The 24,985-nt window shown below is 42.3% G+C and overlaps 1 protein-coding gene across 2 annotated transcripts in view; it reads left to right on the top strand.

Moving 5' to 3' along the window:
* The window catches only part of FBH1 (F-box DNA helicase 1), a 1,264,666-nt gene that overhangs the window by 128,721 nt on the left and 1,110,960 nt on the right, over positions 1 to 24,985 (top strand). The window contains exon 2 of one of the 2 annotated variants that reach the window (XM_044088820.1): positions 1,149 to 1,214. The exons of the other annotated variant lie outside the window; for it this stretch is intronic. Within the exon in view, the coding sequence (XP_043944755.1) occupies positions 1,196 to 1,214 (19 nt within the window). The 5' untranslated portion in view covers positions 1,149 to 1,195. The remainder of the gene's footprint in view (positions 1 to 1,148; positions 1,215 to 24,985) is intronic. 2 annotated transcript variants of the gene reach the window in all.

The following is a 24,985-nucleotide window of genomic DNA, read 5'->3' as shown; positions in this document are numbered from 1 at the left end:
CACTAGAGCTACTGCCACTTCTACAGCTTTTTTAAGGGGGGTGGCTACTAAAGATATTTTGGAGGCAGCTACTTGGAGTTCAGTGCATACTTTCTCTAAGCATTACCACCTTCCACTTTACTCTAAATCTAGGGCTGGATTTGCCACTGCAATTTTACAGGGCATTTTGGCAGCTCCTAATGCTTTATAGTTTTGCCATCCTCCCTTACCTCTGCTTTGGGATTCTACCCATATGTAAGGACTGCAGCAATGTGAGATGAAGAACATAGTACAGTTTTGTACCTACCATAAATGTAGATGTTCGAAGATCCACATTGCTGCAGTCCAATTTACCCTCCCTCCTTCCCCTCTGTAGTTAGAGGTGGTTGTGTGGTTTGGGTTGTAAATATTGTAAATATGGTTAGTGCACGGGTGGTTGGTTGTTTTTGCTGTTTTTGGCTTTGGCCTTTCTTTTAGGGCCTTCTGACATCTGGGGCAAGAAAAGACTGAGGATATGACGTCGGTCATGCGCTTTTGTACCCTGACGTCCTGATGTCAGTTTTAAGCGCCTTGACCGACGTCAGCCTAATACTTTGGTATTCGGGCCGACCGAGGACAGCGGACTACCCCATATGTAAGGACTGCAGCAATGTGGATCTTCGAACATCTACATTTATGGTAGGTACAAAACTGTACTTTTTGGTCAGGCATACTAAAATGTTTTTGTGAAATAACAAATTTAAATTAATAAATGTTAACAAAAGTAAGACAAAGTGTTAGTTCTGAGCATTAAACATCTTTATCTATTTTTGTATTTACATTTTAATTTGATTGGGAAAACTGAATGACTCAAAAACAGGGCATTTCTTTTGCTGTTAGTGTCCAATTCCACAGTGTATGTGTCCGGTTCGATTCTTAGCTAGAGCGTCTTCTGCGTGGAGACATGCGTGAATGGGCATACCTTCGTTGAAGGTTGGGCGTCAGGGCTGGTAACTCGGCATGTAAAAATCAACTACCAATCATTAGCGGATCGGAGTTCCGCTGTGGCGACCCCTAACCGGGAAAAGCCGAAAGACACAACAACAACATGTAAATGAGCATGTTGTTTGCAAATTATATGCTAACACTCTATTCAACAATTGAAGATTTACTACTTTTGTTTGTTTCAGCTTCTCTTGAGGTATTCTGTCTGCATACCTGATCGCAGCACATTTTGATGGAGACTTCAAAAGCAGGTACATCATTCTACTAAATATTACAATACAGTTTTGTGCTAAAAAAATCACACTGTAAATTATAGCTGAAAAAATAACAATAACGTTTTTCCTGAATCCTGGTAGAGTAGTTAAAGAAAGCTGGGAGGTTTGCAGAACATATTTCCCTCCGAGAATAGAACACATGTGTGGGAAGTAAATGTTAAAACATAGTGGTATGTAAAAAGATTTAATCCCGTACATGAAGGAACTGTACAGCCACTGAAAAAAAATCAGTTTATAAAGAAAGAAAAAGAAAATACTGAAGTGATTTTTATGCCACATTGGTTGCTGGATAAGTGAAACTATTTTTATCAAAAATATAATTAGTGATGTGACCACTTAATGATGAAGTGTGGCAGTGCATTGGATAAATTAACAAGTAATATACGATGAAATGTAAATCAGTCTGTTAAGGAGCAACTCACTTGCTGAAGACTGTTTTGCAGGATCCAGCAGACCAAATGGAACATCTGCGCATTTTTCCGTAAGGGACTTTGTCACACAGCCCCACTTCCCTCACAGCTCCTTATTTCTGCTATAACTGTAAGGTTGACAAACCCTGTTATAATACTAATACGCTGAAAGCTTTCTTCAGTCGTCTGGTCCCAGCCATGTAGTTTGCATTGAGTTTGGTCCTTCTTGGACTAACCAAATGCTGAAGTGTATAAGGGATGTGGAATAGTGTGAATGGACACAGTAAAATCAGACATTTTTGTATTCGGTATTATTTCAGTAGTCATTTGTTTTGAATTCAAACTATTATTTCAGTATTTTTAATTGTTTTTGCTTTCCTGCATTATAAGGGTTAATGAAATGTAAGAACTCTGAAAAAGCTGTTGATTGGTCTTTAGGATTCTCATAAAATGTAGTGAAGTAAGATGATAGATCCACCAGTTACAATATGATGAACACAGAATGTTGATTTCTTTTTTAGGAACCATTCCATTTTATGACTGCATTTATTCTGGATGAAGTAGTTCAGCTTACGTTTTCAACATATGTGTTGCAGGAATCTTTCTGAGTTTACTTCTGATACGATTTAGATTACAGCTGCTACAACTGAATTCAAAAGTAAAGTTATCTCTTAAACAGTACCAGCGTAATTGAAAGTGGTGTCTAATAATGTGGACTGATTGCAGGCATAGAGAGAAATATATGATGGGTGGCATTCATTGCACAGTTAATCGCCTTTGATATGAAGGCTGCTGCAAGGACTTGCATCCTGGAGTGTGAAAGGACATTAGGTTGGTTGAGTTAGAAATGTCTGACAGCAGTAATTGTAAAAAAAATTAAATTTTCTTGTTAAGCATGTGAAAGAGCTGACTAGAACTAACGTGGTGCTTTGCTGTACAGATAAAGGCATAAGCTTTATGGCGCCCGATATTGTGGATAGTTATACCAGGTTTTAAAAGAGTCAGATACCAGAACATTTTATGACCTGGGCAAAACTGCTCTGAATTTGGAATTGCTAACTAATGGCATTGAGTCTAAGAGAGAGCTTTGCACTTTGTTTCCCCGAACATGCAAGTGAAGGTAAAGACACTGTGCCATGGTGCTTCCTTGTGTATGCCAGGTTCAAAACGTATCACTCTTTTGCTGACTGATTCTTTGGGTCAAGTATGAATTCATGAGGTATACCACAAACATGGAATACAGTGTTAAAGGCTGTCTTGTAGATGTGGCATGATACTGTTGTACTTGATGGATATTTAGCATTTTTCTTGACTCCATGGGCAGTATGTATCCCGTAGTTAAAAGGCAGATAATGCTGTTGTGCAATGTACTCCTTTGCATGGATACTCCTTAATTCCAAAGTATGTACATGTGTATGTGTATTTATAATATGTATGTGTGTGTTTGTATATATGTATGTACAAGCCAACCCTATATGTATGTATGTATTGTTGAGCCAATTGTGTAGTAATGTACACAATTGTGCATCAAAAATGTCTGAATTCATTATCTCTTGCTGCGGGTAACTATCTGAAATATTGTGCGCTCCATTATCTGACTTGGTACAAGAGTGTGATATGCATGGGTTGGTATCTCTTTTTAGATATGCTCCATGTGTACATGTCTGAGATTTGTTCAATATGGCTGTTCATCATATTGATCACTGCTGCAGTAGCTTTGGCTATATGGGTTATATCCCGCCAAGGATGTATTAGCCGGCTTCCAAAGCTTCATGGCACCTTCCGCACACTCAAACTGCCAGGCAGCTTGAAATGATTTGACTAGAAGAGAAGTTTGGATGTAAAACCCTTCAGAGCTTTACTGGCACTGAAGAGTATCCTCCTTTGAGGCTTTTGGGGATTCCCGGTCAGCTTGTGCTTTCCTTTGCTGGGCAGAGAAGTTCCCTTTGGGGAAAAAACTTCCATTTTCCTTGTCTATGTGTTATTACTCTCTTCTACAGAAAAGTTATTTTTGTGCCAGGAGTGTTGTATTTTAACGGACTGTCTCAAGACTGTAATGTACCTTTAGATGGAGCAGTCTTTTCCTTGGTTTAAAAGTCGTGTGATGTAACTGAAAATTTTTTTCTTTCCTATGGACAAATTGTGTTAATTTTTCTTTTGTGGGGGTGAAATAGTTTTAAAGTGTTTTTTAGTGTTTTTTTTTCTGTCAAAAAAGTAACTTTTGTGGACTGGTAGTGTTTACTGGCGTTTGCTGCTTGTCTTCCCCAGGGAAGAGGCACTAGTTTTTGGTTTGATTATGGAACAGACGACTGGTCCCATTGTTGATCCTTTTTCAGCCACAAAAAAGAAAAAGTTAAGCAAACAGCCTTTGTCACCAGAGCAGGCTAGCAATTTGCCTCAGTCACATGCAGGTGACTCTGTTGTGTCCATTTGTTGTTTTTCAGATCACTCTTCTTTTATCCCGATCCTAGTGTAGCACCTACAGCCACTGTAGACTGGGAGTTGGCCACATTTTCTTTGGATGTTGGGATCCTTTCAGTGGACAAAGGAGAGCCACTCTTGTTGGTCGTGGGTGAAGGAACAGGGAAAGTTTGTTTGTTGTGTCAGCATGCTGTTCCCATCCCTGGGGAAGCAGCTTCTGCCATTATTAACTTTGTTGATCTCCATTTTCCCTGTCAGAAAGGGAGAATCAAACATGTATTTACTTCTCCTCACATTTCTTTAGATAGGATTACTTTACTTTATCTGGCTCATGATTTAATTTGAGCTATTGATCCTTCTTGTAAACTAATTTCTAGTTAAAGAAAGGGGGGGGTTGCTCTCTTCCTGAAGAGATTCAAGATTCTGAATATGAACATGAAGATGCAGGGCTTCTTCCTCAGATTTCTGTTTCAGGCTTGGAGAACTCTGTTTGATTCTCCCTGTAGGGGTTCTCATTCTCTGAGACTATTGCTAGAATGTGCCAGTGTTTTCATTGGTAGAACCCTGAGATTTCTCAGTCCTTCATAAAATACTATGAGTTGTTACTGAAGGGTTTTCCAGGACTGCACCTGTTCCTCATGTTCTGGCTGCTTTAGAGAATGTGTTCGTTACTACCTGAAGTTTTCCTGATAGCCAGCTGCCCCTAAAAAGGCAGATACGATGTATAAAGTTCTTATAAATTTGTATACACTGTTCCCAAACATGACCCAGCAGCTATAGCTTAATTGATCCCACTGCTGCTTAAGCGCCTAGTTAATCCCAATCCTACTCTTTCTGAAAAGAATTAGGAAACATTTTTCATTCTGCAAATTTGATTTTCAGAATTTTGAATTGTCAGGCGCATATGTTAAAGTTTGTTCTGACAAATTATGAAAGTATGAGGAATGTTTTGTCTGCAGTTTCTTCTTGTGAGGAAAAGAAATCTGCTTTAAATAACTTGGTTTCTTCTATTGCACAGGTCACTAGTCAGTGTTTGCAGAGCATGTATGACTCTTGATACTGCTTCCAGGATTATGGCCACTGGGTACGAAGGTCTGTTTGCCTGTATTCTCAGAACCTCCCAGATGATGATAAAAATGAGATTTTAAATTTTCCCTTGGATAGAGATTTAGTTTTTGGCTCCTCTGCTGGAGAGGTGATTAAAAAGTGTGACGACAGGGGCAAGATGATCCAGGGAATACCTCCATGTCCTTCAAGAATGCAACTGCAGTCATAACATATGGGTTGTCCTGCCTCAGGCAGCCCTCGGTCGGCCGGATTCCAAAGTCTGGGTCCGGCGTCAGCTGGTGTCGCCTCCTCTCCGACGTCAGAACGGCTGGAGTATAAAGGCATCGGCTGACGCCATCTTCTTCAGTCTTTCTTGCCGCGCGGTGCCCGAAGCAGAAGCAGTTCGCAAGTGCCGGTCGGTCAGCTCCTGTGTTTTCAGTACCGAAGTCATCTAAAAGCTAAGTACCCCGTTGGGGAACATTTTTTCTTGCCTCAGCCAATGTCAGAACAAATTGAGAAAGTTAATAATTGTTTGTCTTGTGGTAAACAAATACCTCTTAAGGACTTCCATTCTTATTGCCTCCCTTGCCTGGGCCCAGACCACGACGTCTCGGCCTGTGCTTGCTTTAATAAGCGCACTCTCAGGTGCCGGGCAGAATTTGCCGAAGACTTTTTTGGCGAATCTTTCGCTTATATCATGCCGTCGGAACAACTGACATCTCAATCTACCAAAAAACGAAAGGACCGGGACCGACATCCTCGGCCCGCGTCCTCCACCGATACTCCTCCTAAATCTTCCGCGAGTGCTTCGGTCCCTTCGGAAGCGGTAATTCAACCGCTCCAGGCCAACGACACAGCGTTAACACGTCCTTCGGTCACGGAGTCTACACCGGTGCTGGTTGTTGATTTTCCTCCAGAAACCGAAGTTCTGGATCTACCCGACACCATTCCTGCGGACAAGGTTACTCCTGCACGTGGGGCAGCTAGGCCTCCTGTATCCATGTCCATCAAGGCCTTTGCACTTGTTAAGGCCGCCAGCCAGGCCAAGGCCCATCCTAAACCTACTGCCCAGGCCCCTTCTTCTGATAAACAGATCATGTCTCTTGCTGCAGATCTTATTTCTCTTATCAGGGGGTCTCACCCTCATCCAGACAGAGGTTCTCAGCCGCCTGCAGAGAAAAGGCCCAGACCTGAGCAGGCCGACAACCTCTCTTCAGATGAAGCCTCTGGGGATTCTGAGCATTCAGATACCCAAGAAGAATCCTTCCAAGCCTATGAGGACTCTGATGCTGAGGAATCAATTCCCTCTGCCTCTCCTTCAGAGGATTTTTCGTTCGGTGAAGTCCTACACTCTATGTGGGAGCATTTTAAATGGCAGGGTCAGGAATTCTCTGATTCCAGGAAAAGACTACGTACCTTCCTCAAGCTTCCCCAGCACAGACCTTTAGCTATCCCTCCAGTTTTGGATGTCCTGTATGATGTTTTCTCCGACTCCAGTGCTAACCCTGATACTCTCCCTCCTGCTCCTGTCAAGCCAGACAGATATTATAGGGTCCCTGACACCCACAAACATCTCTTTAAGGCCCATTCTGTGGCTCTAGAAACTATTTCACAGGGCCCCAAGGGAGTGGCTACTTCCACAGCCAAGAATCCACTGCCAGCAGATAGGGAAGCTAGGTCCCTGGAGAGATGGGGTAAAAAAGTTTATACCTCTATCACCCTGGCTATGAGGTCACTTAACTGCCTTTTTCATATGTTTCAGTACCAGGATTTTTTACTGGATGATTTACAGAAAAAGATAGCCTCTCCTGAGCCTATTGATAGAAAGGCATTGCAGGATCTAGTACATAACACTCAGCAGGTTAGCAATCATTTTCTTCAGTGTGGTTATGATGCATTGGAGGCTTCATGTAGGGCAGCTATGACTGGGGCTGTTATACGTAGACATGCTTGGTTAAAAGAACAGCCACTGCCAGACCATGTTAAAGTAAAGTTACTTGATGCACCTCTGGAAAAACAGAAGCTTTTTGGTGCTAATGCACAAGATGTGTTGAAGTCCGTTGAGGAAAAAGCTAAATCAGTACAGACAGTCAAAGATTTCCTCCAGGTTCAGCAACCCAGATTCAGCAGGAATTGGCCTTCAAAGAATTGGTCCTTTCCAGACACTGACAAGTTTCAAAGGGGAAAAATCAGGCGTGCCCGAGGTAGAGGGCAATACCGAGGCTCCTACAGGGGCCGCCAATGGCAACCACCAAATCAAAGAAGTGGCGCCGGCAGTCCAGCTGCACCACAAGGACAACCACAATGACTTGACTTTCATACCGCCTACAAAGGTTCAAAGAGAAGCACCTTTGGGCGGAAAATTATCCTTATTCTCAAAAAACTGGCATATCTTAACCAAGGACAAATGGATTCTGGATTTAATAGACAAAGGTTACAGATTCCACTTCCATACTTTACCAATAAGACAAGGCAAGCCAAACCTGCCACTTCATCAAAGGGCAGAGGCACTCATTCAAGTTTCAAAGCTGTTAAATATAAAAGCAATAGAAAAGGTCCCTCCACAGGAACAAGGCCAGGGATTTTATTCAAGACCGTTCCTTGTTCCAAGAAAGGAAAACAAATGGAGGCCTATACTGGACTTGTCTACTCTAAATACTTATCTCATTGTGCCAAAGTTCAAAATGCTGACGTTGCAGCAACTCCTTCCCATGCTGGGCAAGGGATCTTGGCTGGTCACTCTGGACCTCAAGGAGGCATACCTGCATGTCCCAATCAGACAAAGCTGCAGAAGATACCTCAGATTTCTTGCAGGGATAGAGCATTATCAATTCTCAGCATTGCCGTTTGGCCTATCTACTGCGCCCAGAGTGTTCACGAAATGCCTGGCATCAGTAGTGGCACACTGCAGACTCCAGGGGATTCAAATATACCCCTACCTGGATGACTGCCTCATACAAGCAGACAACAAACAAACCTTGATAGCAAACTTGGACTACATCATTCAATTACTACAGGCCTTGGGATACACAGTCATCATTCAGAAATCAAGACCTGCCATCCCAACAGATTATTTTCCTAGGAGCCAAACTGGACACAAAAACACAAATGGCTTATCTCACAGAGGAAAAACAACAGCAGTTACCAGAGTACTTCAAAGGCCTAGCAAAGCTCTCCCAGCTGACTGCAAGGAAAATCCTGCAGGCCCTAGGGTTCATGGCATCTTGCATTCTTCTGATACCTTTGTCAAGACTTCATACGAGAAAGCTGCAATGGTACTTAAAAAGCTTAAGGTCCCAACACAGCCAAAGCCTAGAGGACGTAATCCCACTCATTCCATGTCTACAAAGAGAATTTTTGTGGTGGGCTCAAACAAGTCAGTTAAACAAAGGCATGTCTTTCAACAAACCTCAAGCAGGTCAAATGATTACAACAGACGCCTCAGACCATGGATGGGGGGCGCACATGGAGGGCAGATGCATTCAAGGTCAATGGACACCAAGGGAAAGGCATCTGCACATAAACCAAAAAGAGATGTTGGTAGTGATACATGCAATCGAGTCTTTCGAAAAATCACTTCAACAAGGACATTTGCTAATAAGGACAGACAACACCACTGTTATGTGGTATATAAACAAGCAGGGAGGCACTCATTCTTATCCCCTCTGCAGACTAACAATGATTCTCTGGGAAAAATCCCTAAGTCTGAAGATACATCTGCAATCCCAATTTGTGCCAGGCAAGGACAATGTACTGGCGGACAAGCTGAGCAGAAATTTCTTGGATCCACACGAATGGATGCTGCATCCTCACATTTTCTCACAAATAACAAGGACATGGGGAAGACCGGACATAGATCTCTTTGCTTCTCACATGAATCATCACCTGGAAAAGTTCTGTACAAGGACCCACCATCCTCTAGCCTGGAAAACGGATGCTGTCTCCTTCAGCTGGAATTCCCTAACAATTTATGCATTCCCTCCTCTACCACTGCTGACCAAGGTGATACTGAAGATCAAAGCAGAACAACCAACAGGCATTTTGATAGCTCCAGACTGGCCAAGGCAGCACTGGTACCCATTGCTGTTGAGCATAACTCTGACCAAACCGTGGCCTCTGCCACTATGGCCTCTGCTTCTAACACAACACGATTACAGGACTGTGCATCAAAACCTGAAAACATTGCATCTGACAGCCTGGAGGTTACCATAACTCCTTCCGATATCTCTCTTTCCAAAAAAGTTCAAGAGATCTTACTGGAAGCATGCAGACCTTCCACCAGAAAAACCTATTCAGCCAAGTGGAAGAGATTCATCTTCTGGAATGCTAACAGGGGTCAGGATACAACAGTATTGAGTATACCTCAGATATTTGAATACTTGGCAGAAATGTTTCATACTGGTCTCTCATATTCTTCCATAAAGATTCATGCCCCAGCAATCTCAGCAAAATACAATTGTGATCCACCTGTGTTTTCGCATCCTTTGCTAAGACAGTTCCTAAGAGGGATAAAGAATATCAAACCTCCCAGGAAACCGCCAGTACCTGCATGGGACCTCAATTTCGTCTTGGAAAAATTAACTCTACCTCCCTTTGAACCAGCAGCAACTTCAGAAATGCAATTTCTCTCATGGAAAACGGTTTTCCTATTGGCAATCACATCAGCAAGAAGAGTCTCGGGGATACAGGCACTCATGGCAGTACCTCCTTTTCTCATTTTACATCAGGACAGAGTCTCTCTAAGAACCAATCCTTCATTCATGCCAAAAGTAATTTCCAGGGTGTCTCTAAATCAAGCCATTCACCTGCCTACTTTCTTCCCCAATCCTCAAAACAGGGGGGAAGCACTGCTGCATACTTTGGACATACACAGGCAACTACGCTACTACTTGGACAGAACTAAGGCCACCAGAAAGTCTGACCAACTGCTTGTAGCCTATGCTGCTGGAGTACCAGGAAAAGCAATCTCCAAACAAACAATTTCCAAATGGATTGGACACTGCATCAGATTCTGCTATTCTTTTCATGGAAAAAGTGTGACAGCCAATATTAGGCCACACTCCACCAGAGCTATAGCCACATCCACAGCTTTCCTAAGAGGAGTGGCTACAAAGGACATTCTAGAGGCTGCTACATGGAGCTCCGTGCATACATTTACCAAGCACTACAACCTGCCTTTATATTCCAGATCCCGAGCAGGCTTTGCTTCGGCAGTCCTGCAGGGCATTTTAGCTACACCATCATTTTCTTAGTTCCATCCACCCCCAGCTTGGCTATGGTATTCAACGCATATGTTATGACTGCAGTTGCATTCTTGAAGGACATAGTACAGTTTTGTACCTACCATAAATGTAGATGTCCGATAGATATGCAACTGCAGTCGGATTTTCCCACCCTCCTACCCCTCTGCAACCTTCTTTATGGGTCCACTCCCCCTATTCCTATTAGCTGGGGGTATCTCCTATGGTGTATCTGTTTATTACTGTTGTGCATGTCTGGAATTGTTTATCCATTCACCAAATTTAGCCTTCCTAGGAGGGCACCTGGCATCTGGGGCAAGAAACACTGAAGAAGATGGCGTCGGCCAATGCCTTTATACTTCAGCCGTTCTGACGTCGGAGAGGAGGCGACACCAGCCGACGCCGGACCCAGACTTTGGAATCTGGCCGATCGAGGGCTGCCTGAGGCAGGACAACCCATATGTTATGACTGCAGTTGCATATCTATCGGACATCTACATTTATGGTAGGTACAAAACTGTACTTTTTCCAAAGTGTCCAAGTTTTGGCAAAAAAAGCAGAATAAACAGTCTCAATAAATTTCAAGTAAACGGACATTTAAGAAGAAATGTCAAGGGGTTCCAAAAACAAGTCTTGAACCTCCCAAAACCAGGGACAGTCCAACAAGCCTGAATGACTGTTCAAGAGTCCTTGTGACCCCCTCCCACTCTGGCTCCTTTTTGTTTAAGAAAGTCTGAATCTCCATTTTTCTTTTTGGCAACATATTGTTTTAGACAAATGGTTTCTGAAGTCATCATCGAGGTTACAGATGGAAGTGGAAGGAAATTCCTTCTTTCCAGGGAGTCATTCCTCATCCTGCAGATCAGACTCTCTTGCTTCCACCTGTTTTTCATTGCATTCTGACCCAAGGAGTGATAGAATCAGTTTCTCATTCCCAGGTGTGAAAGGGTTTTTATTCAAGGATGTTCCTAGTGCCAAAGAAAGAAAATGCCTGGAGACCACTCATGTATCTTTCATTCCTAAACCTTTCTGTGATAGTGCCCAAATTCAAAATGATGTCATTTCCCAATCTGTTACCTATTCTTCCTCTTTGTAGTTTCCTGGTAACATTAGAATTAAGACACTTATCACATCCCTATTCATTCAGACTTCAGACACTTCTTAAGGCTTTGTGTGTCTGGATCCCATTATCAGTTCTCTGCCATACCATTTGGACTATCCACTGCTACAAGAGTGTTCACAAAGTTTCTAGCTCCAGTTATAGCTCATTGCAAGCTACAGGGTATTCACAATTTTCCATATTTAGATTACTTGCTTATCTTTGCAGAGTCTTTTTCAAAGTGCCAGGAACCTCTTGTCTTGTGTGAGAAGTCTCTTGCACAATCTGTGATCCCAAGAGAACATTCAAAAGACTGTGACTCCTTCATGCAAGATTGTGTTCCTAGGATGTCAACTAGACACCTCAGTTCAAAGAACCTTTCTTCCACAGTAAAAAAATAGACCTTTACTTAGGTCTATTTCTAAGGTTTTCCACTCAGACTTTGCTCACTGCAAGGGAATACCTCAGGATTTTGGGTCTCATGGCATTATTCTCATGATACCCCTGGGCAAGACTCCACATGAGAAAGATAACAGTGGTAAATGAAATCTCTCTGGTCCCAACAACAACATCCTTTATCTTTTCAAATCCTTGTGCTGGGGTTTGTCATGAAAATCTTTTGGTGGAGACAACAGATATCCTAAAATCCAAGTCTACCCTCTCCTTCGCTTCTCCAGAACAGTCACTCACCACAAACACTTTGGACTATGCTTAAGGAGCAGTTTCAGGATGGATAAAAGTGCAGGTAGTGTGGAACACCAAGGACAGATGCAAGCATATAAATATAAAGGAGATGCTTGCCCTGATCAAGGAACTCAACTCTTGTAACCATCTTTGGTCCTTGGGACCTCTTCAAGTGGTTACAGACAGTACCACAGTCATGTGGTACATCAACAAGTAAGGGGGAACAAGGTTGTACCACCTTTGCAGACTAGCCATGTTCGCTTGGGATATAGCTTCACAGCACAATCTCTCTGTACAAGCATCCTACATTCCATCAGAGCAAAACTGCATGGCAGACAAGCTGAGCAGGACCAGAGCAGACCCTCATGAATAGAAACTAGATCAGGAGATCTTACAGGATTTGATCCTTTTGGGGGTAGATCTTTTTGCCTCTTCTCTGAACAATCAACTGGCAAGATTCTGTTCCAGGACTCTATGCAAGAAGACCTGGAAGACAGATGCCTTTTCTTTTCCTTGGACAGGAATGTTCCCATCTGCTTTTTCTCCCTTTCCACTAATAGCCAGGTTACTTCAGGCGGAATCTTCCAAGATCAGTATGGTGACTCCTTTTGACCCTAGCAACCATGGTTCTACCTTCTTTTGTAAATAGCCAGGGGCAATTCCCACAAACTTCTTCACAGACTGGCTCTATTTGCACAAGAACAGGTGTGATTGATACACTCTGACATCAGTCATCTTTAGTTGACTGCCTTGATGATAGAATCGTAATTCCTTTTAGGCACCTATTTACTGAGGATGTGCAGCAGGTACTAACGAGGCAGAAGTGCCTGCTACTGAAAAATCATATTTTAGTAAATGGGAAAGATTTTCTAGTGGGTGCTAGTAACATAACTAGCACCTATTCACAGCAAGTTTTTCTCTGGTTATACAGTATTTGTGTGAGTTGCTATCTTATGGCCTTTCTTATTACTCTGTCAAGGTTCATTTATTGACCATTTCAGCATGTCTGACCATGGATCCTCCTCTTTCAATGGAGTCTCACTTCAAAATGTTCTTAATTGGGATTTTGCATAAGAGGTCTTCAAGAAAACCAGTGCCCCATCCTTAAGATCTTTATTTCGTGTTAGAGAAGCTAACACTTGTTCCATTTTAACCAGCTAATTTAGCTGACTTGAAGTTATTAACATGGAAGGCAGTTTTACTGATTGCTCTGATTGCTGCAAGATGGATATCTGACCTGCAAGCTCTTATGGTGAGTCAGCCGTGTCTCATTTTTCCATAGCAACAGGGTTTCTTTGAGAATTAATCCTTTTATGCCCAAAGTGGTGTCCGAGTTCACTTTAAGCCAAATTGTCCATCTCCTTGTTTTCTTTCCTAAACCTAAAAATGAGAGAGAAAGGATACTCCATACTTTGGATGCTCACAGACAACTTCGGTACTATTTTGACAGAACACTCAAATCTTCGGATCAGTTGTTCATTTTTTGTGAAGGTAAGAAGGAACCACCTGTGTCAAAACAGACTATTTTCAAATGGTTGTCTAAGGCTATTACCTTTTGTTAACCTAACCATAACAGAACTATTCCAGGCAGGGTTAAGCACTACTCTACTAGGACCTTGGCCTCTTCTGTGGCTTTTTCTAAGTGGTTGGATTCTATAAGTATTCCAGAAGCTGCTCCTTGGTCCTCTATGCATACTCTTACAAAGCACTATAAGCTTGATTCCTTCTCTAGGTCTAGATCAAGCTTTGCTAGGACCATTCTCCAGGTTCTCGTGGACTCTTCTCCTTCCACCTCCAAAGTATAGTTAGCTAAGGTAGTCATATAGCTAAGGCTAATGCAGCATTGATCAATATGATGAACATAGTGCAGTCGTTTATGTAACTTACAGTAACAGTTTCAGTGATCACTGCTGTCATAACAGCTTCCTTCCTCCATTCCTGCTGCTGTTGTTGTGTGTTATGGCATGGTGTGAATGCATATTTTTGTTTTTCCTAGCATTGTCCTTTCATGGCTCAGCCTCCCTCTCTCTGCTGGGTGGAAAGCTCTTTAGGGCTTTGCGCCCAAACTTGTCTTTTAATCAGCTCAGCTCAAGCTGCCTGATTTTTGAGCTTTGGAAACTGGCCTGCAGTGGTATCCTTGGTGGGATGTAGCCTATATAATCATTTTAACATCTACTGTTAATGGTAAGTTCAACTTGTGCAATGGAAAAAAACAGCTGTGTGACATGAGTTTTCATGAGTGTACATTTGTAGGAGTGGTGTTCTCAGTACTAGGTCTGTCTGCAGTTGTCTGTGGTGCAGTGGTGGCTAAATGTTACTTTTCTTGCCAGGTCACAATAGGGGGCATCGTGGGTACCTGGTGGGACACATAAGGCACATGAAGAAAAAAACATACTAGTAACAAAAACCTACTAATGTAGTATAGAAAACATGATACATGGTAACAGTGTGCCCATAATCCACTGTTAAAATGAAAAGACCTTTTCCCTATTGAAAAAATATGGATGCCATAATCTTAGTAAGCCTGGCAATGGTCACAACACAGAAAAATTGATTTGTCATGCTCAAGGATTATGATTTGAATGAACTGTTGGTATGTTGCTGTGTAACAAATTAAGGGTGTAGCAACCAGTACAACAGAGGTGGGAACATTTCATGTGCAAAGACATTTGTGCTTCAGTAGAAAGAAGAGAAAGATGGACTTATTTTGTTCTGTGCTGCATACTAAGGAAATGCTTGTAAAACAAATACAGCACATTTTGCCAATGTTCAGCATAAAACACATCTACACACTGCGGACTCTAGTGAATAGCAGAGAAGTTTATAGTTGTGTTAAACATTTGTTGACGTAGCAGAGTGGTCAGTTAACAGCACATAGATTACAGTGATAGTTGTGACATCCCAAAAAGAATGGGAGGACTGTGTCAGCACTTGGATTAAAATTGGAAGTCTTAAAACATGCAGTTTATCTAGTTATTTTGTGGAGCATTTATGACTACTGTTAGAGGTAAGAGCTGCTCTGAGAACACAAATCAGAGTAATTTGAGCAAAAAAAGATAAATTGAAAAATGGTTCTAGAAACTGTGTAGGATGTCTGTGACCCATACTACTGCCATTCTATTTATGTTCATAGGTAGGTACAAGGCTGTCTGCCCGAGGGCATTTATAAGCCTAACCAGAGTGTGTAGTCTTTCGCAGCTCCATTGATTAATTAACTGAGCCTCTGTCAAGCAGAGCCAATGAAGTGATCCCAGGGATGTATTTTCTGTTACCCATCCACTCGTCAAGGCTTCTCTTGAAGAGTGTTAGTGAGGGGCTCTGCCTAATGTAGTTAGGAATTTTGTTCCAAAGCATGGGGAGTCTCTGTGATAGGAATCTATCCCTCCAGCATGTTCTATTTATTGTTGTGGCGAGATTTGGCTCACTAGAGCGTGTGGATCGCAGTGACTTGGATTTCTTTAGGTGGAGCATGTCCATCAATTCTGAGTTGGACATGGCTTTGTAAGTCAGGCAGAGATCACCTCTGAGTAAGCGGTATGCCACTGAGTACAGCTGGAGTTTTTTCAGTCGGGCTGCATAGGATGTATGTTTGAGGCCAGTGATCCTCTTGCTGAGGTGCTTTTGTGGTCTTTCCAGCTGTTGGAAGTGTCTTGTGAGGTACATCCCAAATGGGGCATTGTACTCTATGATGAGTCTGATGAGTGATGAGTAGAGGGGCACTATAACCTCTTTATTTCTAGATGCGAACCCCCTTAGTAATTAGATGGGCCACATAGAAGGATTTCCTAAGTAATTTGGCAATATGATTGTCAAAGGAGAGATTACTATCTACCTGGGTCCCCAGATCTCTTATTACCTCTTCTGTATTAAGGGGGCTACCGCCTATGTGATAATTCATGGGTGTTTTATTTTTCCCAAATGGGATGACTATGAATTTTATGGCATTTAGCTTGAGGCCATGACTTTGACACCAGGTGTCTGTCTCAGTAAGGTCTTTTTGAAGGATGTCTATGTCAGCCGGAGAGTCAATTATGGCTTCCAGTTTGCCGTCATCGGCGAACTTGGTTAGCCACAGTCCTCCTGTGTTTGCCTGTAGTTCTGAGAAATATATGCCAAACAGTAGGGGTCCCAGAACCGAGCCTTGTGGGACACCACTTCTGACTGGTTTAGAGTCGGACCTGGAGCCCACTATTCTTACCGTGTGAGTTCTGTGTGTAAGCCAGTTGGCAACCCATCTTGTGACATAGGGGTTTATGTTCAGGCTGGTGAGTTTTTCTATAATACCCAAGTGAGGAATGGTGTCGGAACACTTTGGCAAGATCAAGGTAGACTGTGTGAACCACCTTTCCCTCGTCTATGGCCTTGGTGACTGTCTCGAGGAAGTCACCCAGGTTTAGTAGGCATGATCTGCCCTTAACAAAGCCGAACTGGGTCGGGTCAAGTGTTTGGAGGTTCCCGATGTCTTTGTTGATGAGTTCCATGATGATGCGCTCCATAGCCTTGCAGACCAGGCTAGTCAGGCTTATGGGGTGATAGTTACCTGGGTCAGTTGTGGCCCCTCCTTTGTGGAGCGGAATAACCGTTGCTGTGCACCATTCTATGGGCATGTAGCCTGTGGAAAGGCTGAGGTTGAACAGTGTGTTTAGGTGGGGGGTTAGTTCATTCTGTAGTTCGTGCAAGACGCAGCCTGGGACACCATCTGGCCCCATTGATGCTGTGTTTTTGGCTTTTGAAAGGCCTGTTTTCACCTGTGCTTCTGTGATTTCTGGGACACTACACTTTTCCGGTATTGTTGTGGGCCCTTTTGAAGGTGAGAGGGGAGGTGAAGTTTGCACTGAATCTATCTGCCAGGATGTTGGCAATATCAGTAGGTTCAGTATATTTTGTGCTATTTTGCACTAGCTCAGAGCATATCTGCGAGTTGCCACTTAGATTCTTGACATAGCTAAAGAAGGCTTTGTGATTATCTTTCAAATCCTTGGCTATTTTTCTTTCGAAGTTAGCCTTGGATGATTTTATGAGGGACCTTAGCTTCTTACTGATACTGAATCCTTCTTGAGATTTGCTTTTTTTCTGAACTAGTTTCCTCCTTCTGTTGTATAACCTGTTTATGGCAGGGGTCCACCAGACTGGTTTCTTTCTCTTAGAGGAGTGAGTCTTGGTTTTGCTAGGGATGGCACGATCCATGCATCCTTGTAGGTGTTCATAGAGTGCAGTTGTAAAGGATTCTGCATCTTGGGCAGTGTTATCCTTTAGCATGGGGGCTGTGAAACTTACCTCTTCTGTCTTAAGTCAGGTGAAGTTTGCTTTAGGAAGGTTTTTCACTGTGGTTTCCTTGGTTGGGGGGGGTGGTGGGGTGTGGACATCCAGGGTGCTTAGTTTATGGTCTGATCTAACTAGTGATGGGTTGACCTCCGGTACGGAACACCTGTTGCCCATGTTGGTGATGGACCAGGTCCAGTATGTTGTGGCCTCTGGTAGGGGAGTTTACCAGCTGATCCAGGCATTTGAGTTGATAAATTCCAGGAAGCGCTGAGCCTGGGAGTTTGTACTCAAATAGTTTTCCCAGTTAATGGTAGTGGAATTGAAATCGCCCAATATCAGGGTGTTCGGTAGGACCTTCATATTTTCCAGTGTCTTCAGAAAGGCGGAGTGGTGGTCCTGGGTCATGGAGGGTGATCTGTAGCAGGCCACAATTTGCATTGCAGATTTGCCCAATGTTAGTTGCACATGGATGATCCCAGAGGTATCATGCTGCACCACTAACCTGGAGGTGTGGGTATCCTTGATGAATATGGATGCACCCCCTCCTTTTGTGTTTCGGTCTGTGTTCTTTGGCCAAAATGTGTGGTATGAGTTGTAGCCCAGTAGTGCTCTCTGGAGCCTTGAACCAGGTTTCAGTTACTGCACAGATGTCGACGTTCTCCATACTTAGGAGTGCTTTGAGCGAATGCATTTTGAGATTTAAACTCCTGGCGTTGAGTAGCATAACCCTCATTTTTTTACTTGTGCTGTTTACGGTGGTGGGTTTTTTGAGCCTTGCCTAAAAAAGGCATTATGGGGACAGCAAGAGCCTTGGCCAGTATTTGAAAGCCAAGGGGTGACAAGTGCAAGCCTTCTCTTGCGAAGCAATGCAGCTTGTCGAGCATGTCACCCCAGGCTGACAGACACTGGATCCCCTTTGAATGATACCAGAAGCTTAGCCAATTGTTGAAATTGATCATTTTTTTCTTTATACTGAGGTATCATTCTCGGTGAGGGCAAGATGCTACTCAGGGTCAGGGTCATACCCGCCTGGGCTACATGATCAGAGAGCTCTTCCATGTCTCTTTTCATGTAGTCCGGGGAGGTACGTCTCAGGTCATTCACACCAACATTAACAATGACAGAGTCATATTTGTACTTGTTCTGGAGTGACCTGAGTGCTTGTATTATGTGGCAGATTCTGGCTGCCGATAAGCAGCTAACGGTAACCTCCTTGTCCAGCCTAGTGAATGGGGTGTCAGTGTGCCTATCGAATCACCTATTACTAGTGTGTTAGGTATGTTATTTCGCCTTAAGGGCTGTGATCGTGCGGCACATTGATTTTGTGTTTTATGTGTTGTCTGGTTTGTGATGGGAGGTGCAGGTTTTGTGGGTGTCTGCTTTGGAGCTCTCTGATGCTTTTGCAGGTTTTTATTTAGAGCCTCCGTGTATGATTTTGTGCATTTATGTGTATTTTTTGCCAGTGCTGGTTTAGTAGATCTATGTGAGGCTGGAGGTGTGGTGCAAGTGTTGATCTTCTCCTCATGACTGTCTGTTCCAGTCTTGGGTGGAGAGACTGTAGCCTCCAGTTTGACTGTATAATTGCATCTCTCGCATATGTTAGTGTTTTGTGGGAGAAGGCTGTCTGTGTACATGAGGCAGTTGTAACTTTGCCTCAGGATACCCAGATTCACCAGCTGGACTGGAGAGTACACCTGAAGTTGCCCTTTGGTCATACCTGAATAGTAGGGTGAGCTGCTTAGTTGCTTGGTTGGTGAGGGGTGGATAAAGAGCCTTGCCCTGCTGGGCAGTCAAGTATCGGGGTATAGTAGTGCTTGCTATTAGGTCTGAGCAAGTGCTGGACTGTAGGATGCTTTTTGAGTGCTTAGGTTGAGAGTTAGACTAGTTTCAAGTGAAAAACGAAAGAGGAGACTTAGTGGAGCTAGGAATAATTTAACCCTAGCTGACCGGTGCTGCCCAGCGCACTAAACTGTGCAAACGAGTTTTTTAAACTACTAACTTCTGGGCTGGAACTACTCCTCCAGGGACAGATGGCGGCTCAAAGTTCCCCTGAAACACAGGTAAACAGAGAAACTTCCCTCTATCCAAGTAAGTTATGGGCAACTCAGAAACTTGTAACAACGCCCTGAATTCAGCACTAGCCTGAAAAGTGGACTATACTAGCTTAGAAAGGCGGGAAACAAGAATTTTTTTTTTGTTGTTTTTTTGAAAAGATAAGGCAAAAACAGTAAAAATACACTTAAAACAGCTTTAAACGACTACAAGTGATCAGAAAAGGCTATTGCACTTTAGTGTGTAGCCTACAACAGTTAAACAATTTATTTAAACAAAAAACTTTTTAAAAGTGCAGGCAGTCAAATAAGTACAATATGTGAAAAAAACAAGCTTTTAAATCACAATAAGTGCTGGAAAAATCAGCATTTAGGCAGAAAACAGTTAAGTACAACAAGAAAATACAGAAAACTGATACCCAATCACTCCAAAATCTGTAATATGTAGATGTTAAATAAAAATATTTCCTTATGTCTAGCATGACTCCTATAAATGGAGCTTGAAGTGGATGCTAGGAAAATCCAATATCACTTTGCAGAGGCAAGTCCATTGATACAGTAACACTAACCATTTAATGATTATTTTTCTTTAAAATAGAGTACAAAGATACAATCTGGTAACAGATACAGTGGCAGGCATTATTTAGTTGACTTCTTTATACTTTTTTTGACTGGTAAGTCCCACTAGACCATACTGACAAGGGAAGGTTTGGCCAGGACACTGGAGAGCTTCCCATACTCTTTTTGAAAAGTGTCATAGGATCATTTCTTCTAAGCTGCCACCAACTTGGGCATATGGGGCTTAGTTTAAGTTTCATTTAAAGGATGGCACACCCAGAAGTACAGCAACCCCCTTATGCTCCACTGTAATGTCAGTACCATAAAAAAATAATCCAAGTACCTTGTGTGGGAATAGAAGCCACAGCCTTCTTCATCAGATGTGCATGCTACCTGTTGAGCTACTGAGACTGCAAATAAACACTTCAGTTTTCCAATTCCCTCTAAGGAAAATGGCATTGATAAAGACAAAAACGGTACCATGCAAATGCAGCAGAATGAGCCACCTAGTACTCTGTTTCTGGTTTGCTGAAATAATGATAAAAAATAAATAATTTTAGATTTGAATGTTTTTAGGTTGCACCATACCTCTCAATTTATTTGGTCAAAAATTCTGGGCAAAGCCCAAAATAATGAGGGATAAAATTGGGAACAATTTTTTAAATATTACTATAATTCACGTAAAAAGTTAATAGAACGGTGAAGTTGGATGGCACAGTAGTGTAGCGATTAGCATTGTTGCCTCACAGCAAGAGGTCCTCCGGATCAATTCTCGGCTGGGGTTCCTTCTGTGCAGAGTCTGCATGTCCTCCCTGCATTTGTGTGGGTTTCTTCTGGTTACTCTGGTTTCCTCACACGTTGCAAAGACATGTGTTTGGAGTGTTTCTCCCGTGGCCTCTGCTGAAAATTAGCTCATTCCATGTCAGAATTTCCCAGTAAACAAATGTTAAATAAATAAATACAAAACTTGTCATTCTTTTATTTATCAGTATGGGTCTGTTGAACAATAAGAAGACTAAAACTTCAATGACTGGTATTACTGACTGACTGTAGTCATAATCATAAATGAATTACCAGAAAACCAAAAATGTTGAGGGGTGGAACAAACAACTGAAACAAAATCATATGTATGGGTAGCAATCAAAAGGGAATGCCTGATCACAATAACCCATTCCAGCATTTGAATACTTTTTTGAATGTGCAAGATTTTAAAAAATACAGTTATAAATTTATTTTATTTAACATTTGTTTGCCAGGATAGTCCGACTGGACAACAAGTGGCCATTTTCAGCGTAGTCCTGAGGAGAAAAACTCTATAAGTTTAGAGAGAGAAGAAAAATTTACAAAAGAGACATTACAGAGTAGTAGCATACAGATTGTAGACTTTACAGCCATTAGCATACAATAAGAGGGTATTCCACCTTTTGGTTGAAAATACAAGTGTACAAAATATACAATGAGAGTAGATAAGTACCTGGTAGAGCATTGCAATATATTTCACAATTGAATAAGAGTATATAAATGTTTACCTTTTCTATATATACATTCAAGCAAATGTACATGTAAGAGTATACATACATATATATATGCATACACATACATACATACACATGCATACATTATACACTGTGTGTGTGTGTGTGTGTGTGTATATATATATATATATATATATGGATCTAGGTCATTTGGTCAACAACTCATATGACTGACACTCATTTGGTCGACAGCTTATTTGGTCGACAAACATTCTAGGCCCCCCACACACACCCCCAACTATATATAACAACTCCACGGTCGCACAACAGTGGGGAGGGGGGCAAATCTCAGGTTTTTGCCTTGAATACTTTTTGTCGACCAAATGAGCTGTCGACCAAATGAGTGTCAGTCATATGAGTTGTCGACCAAATGACCTAGACCCATATATATATATATATATATATATATATATACACACACACACACACACACATATATATATATATATATATATATATACATACATATACACATGCACACACACACATATATATATATATATATATATATATATATATATATATATATACACGCATGCATACATATGTACACGCACAAGTACATACACTCATATATAGGTTATTGCTCACACATGGATAGGTATAGTTAGATGGTGTTTGTGTTGTCCAGGACAGATGGGGTGTAGAAATAGTAAGCGGATGAGGCTTCAGGAGGTCAAGTATAGTTGCATATATGGTTGGTGAAGAGGTATATTTTAAGTAGGCTTTTGAAGGAGGGTGTGGAGTTTTGTAGTCGGAGGTCAGGGAGAAGTTTGTTCCATATTTTTGCTATTTCATGGGCAAATAGTGATTCCCTGGAGTTGTTTTTGCATGTGATGGTTTCGATTAAGGCTTTGTTGGAGGACCGAAGTTATCTATTTGAATTGTAGAAGTTCAGCATGCCAGTCAGGTCGGAAGGTTTCTAGAGATAGTACAGAATTAGATGCGCTAGGCTGAGTTGATGGTACCTTAATAGGTTCGGAAATTCAAGCCAGTGCAAGGCTTGTAGGGAAAGGCAGTGGTGGGATCGTGATTTGGCATTGGTAGCAAATCTAGCAGTTATGTTGTAACAGATGGAAAGTTTATTAAGGTCAGTTTTGTAAAGATTAGTTAGAATTGAGGATGCATAAATTAGAGTAGATAGGTGATGGGTCCTGGCTCTTGCAATTCGAGATTCGGCGATTAGATAACTATTACAGTGATAGAGGGAACCTAGCTTTTTGTGGACTTCAGTGATGGTTGTTGATATGTGCTTTGTGAATTTGAGTTGCTGGTCAATGATAACTCCTAGGAGTTCAGGCTCAGTGACAGGAGTGATTTGGATTTTGCTGTTGCAGAGTATAGAGAAGGTAAGGTTGCTCATTTTAGTAGAGTGGAATAGCATTAGCTGTGTTTTCTTTTGATTTAGTATGAGTTGTTATGCTAGTTCTCTGTTTCAGAGAAGGCTTTGTTGGAGAAGCTAGATGTTTGGTGCAGAGCATATGAGAGTTGTGTCGTCAGCATATTGGACTATGTCTGCTTTAGAGGTAGCTGAGTGGAGTTGGTTTGTGAAGATATTAAAAAGAAGGGGTCCTAGAATTGATCCTTGCGGCACGCCTAAAGGAGGTTGGGAGTGGGGGGGTAGAGAGTCATGCCATTTGACGGATTGTTGGCCTTTATCTAAATAGCTTTTAAACCAGAGGAGGGTGGGGTTGTTAAGGTTGAGGTCAGAGAGACAAGACAGTAGTTTATTATGTGAGACTGTTTTGAATGCCTTGGATAAATCTAGGAAGGTAGCAGAGACAAATTTACCTAGATTCCTGTGGGATTTTATAGTATTGGTGAATTTGAGTAGGGCAGTGGTGGTGCTGTGGGATCGGCGAAATCCGTGTTGGGTTGAGGAGAGAAGGTTGTTGATGAGATAGGAGAGGAACTGGTGATGAATACATCTTTCTAGGATCTTAGAGAGGAGGGGTGAGAGAATTTCAATTGGTCGATAGTTCGAAAGGTCTAGGGAGGAGCCACCTTTGTGGAGTGGTATGATATATGAGGTTTTCCACAGGAGTGGAACGGTGTGTTCGATGATGGATCTATTTATTAGAAGTGAAATGGGATAGGCTATAGCTGTGGATGCAATTTGGAGATATTTGGCAGGAAGGTTATCTGCTGCAAAGGTGGTTGGTTTGAGTTTGGCTAGGAGTTTTTGGGTAGTAGAGGTTGGAACAGACTTAAGTGTGAAAGGTATGGTATTGATTTGGGCCTGTGGTAGTTGTGGGGTGTTGGAGGAAGTGATGTTGTTTAAGAGTTTTGAGTATTGAGGAGGTGAAATAGTTATTAAAGCTGGAGGCTATGTCCAGGTCTGTACCTGTTATGTTGGGTGCGGGAGTGGTAATTCTTCCGGGGGTGTAGGATGTTATTTATTGTTGCCCAGAATTTTTGTGGTTTGGTACTGTATTTGTTTTGTTGAGTGATACAGTAATTTTGTTTATCGAGCTTAACCTGCTTTTTTGCTTTGTTTCAGAGCTTGTGAAAGGTTTGCCTAGCTGCAGGTGATCTGCTGTGGCGCCTGGTTTTCCAGGCTTTATCCCTGGCTCTAAGTAGGGCTTTTGTGGTTTTCTGGAGCCAAGGGGTGGGGTTGCTACGTATCCTATTAGTTTTTAAGGGGGCTAGTTGGTTGAGGATATTTAGGAATGTGGAGTTGAAGTAATCAACAGCTTTGTCTAATGATAGTGTTTTGAGCTAAGCCTCCGCCTCTTATGTAGGTGGTCTGCCCTGAGAATGTTGTACCCAGGTGGGGTGACGGAATTATCTTTAATATGTGGTTTAAGCCATGTCTGTCTTGAGAATAATATCAGGGTTATACAAGGAGATGGCAGCATGAAGATCTTCTATTTTATTCATGATACTGCTGGTATTCATATTTAGTATCAGTAAGTCGGTGGATTTGTGCTTAGCTGGATAGTGATGGGTGCATGGCTTATTAGCAGAGGTTGCTGGCCTGGGGTTGGGGTGAATGTCTCCTCCTAGTAGTAGCTGGCTGGGTAGTTATGCAGGTGAAAGTTTTTAGGTATTGAGTGATTAGGTATTGAAATTGTAGACTTGGTTGCTTTTTAGATGGGTAGAAGTGGTACATGGGAGGGGCATGGTATATGGGGAGTTGGGTGTATATGGTGGGTTATATGCTTTTAGGTATTGGGTGATTAGGTATTGAAATTGTAGACTTGGTTGCTTTTTAGATGGATAGAAGTGGTACATGGGAGGGGCATGGTATATGGGGAGTTGGGTGTATATGGTGGGTTATATGCTTGCATGAGTGGGGGTGATAATAATGTTGTGGGTTAGGGTGGGGGAATTGGGGTGGATACACTGCGTGAGTGTTAAGAGATAAGAGGTGCTGATGGTGGCTATGGAGAGGCAGGTGAATAGGGAGGTTAATCCCAGGAGGGTATAGTGGAGAT

This window comes from Protopterus annectens, chromosome 11.part0, assembly GCF_019279795.1.
Source record: "Protopterus annectens isolate FY-2018-M chromosome 11.part0, PAN1.0, whole genome shotgun sequence".
Taxonomy (NCBI): Eukaryota; Metazoa; Chordata; order Ceratodontiformes; family Protopteridae; genus Protopterus; species Protopterus annectens.
The sequence above is the reverse complement of the archived record's forward strand: the minus strand, read 5'-3'. Positions and strand labels throughout refer to the sequence as shown.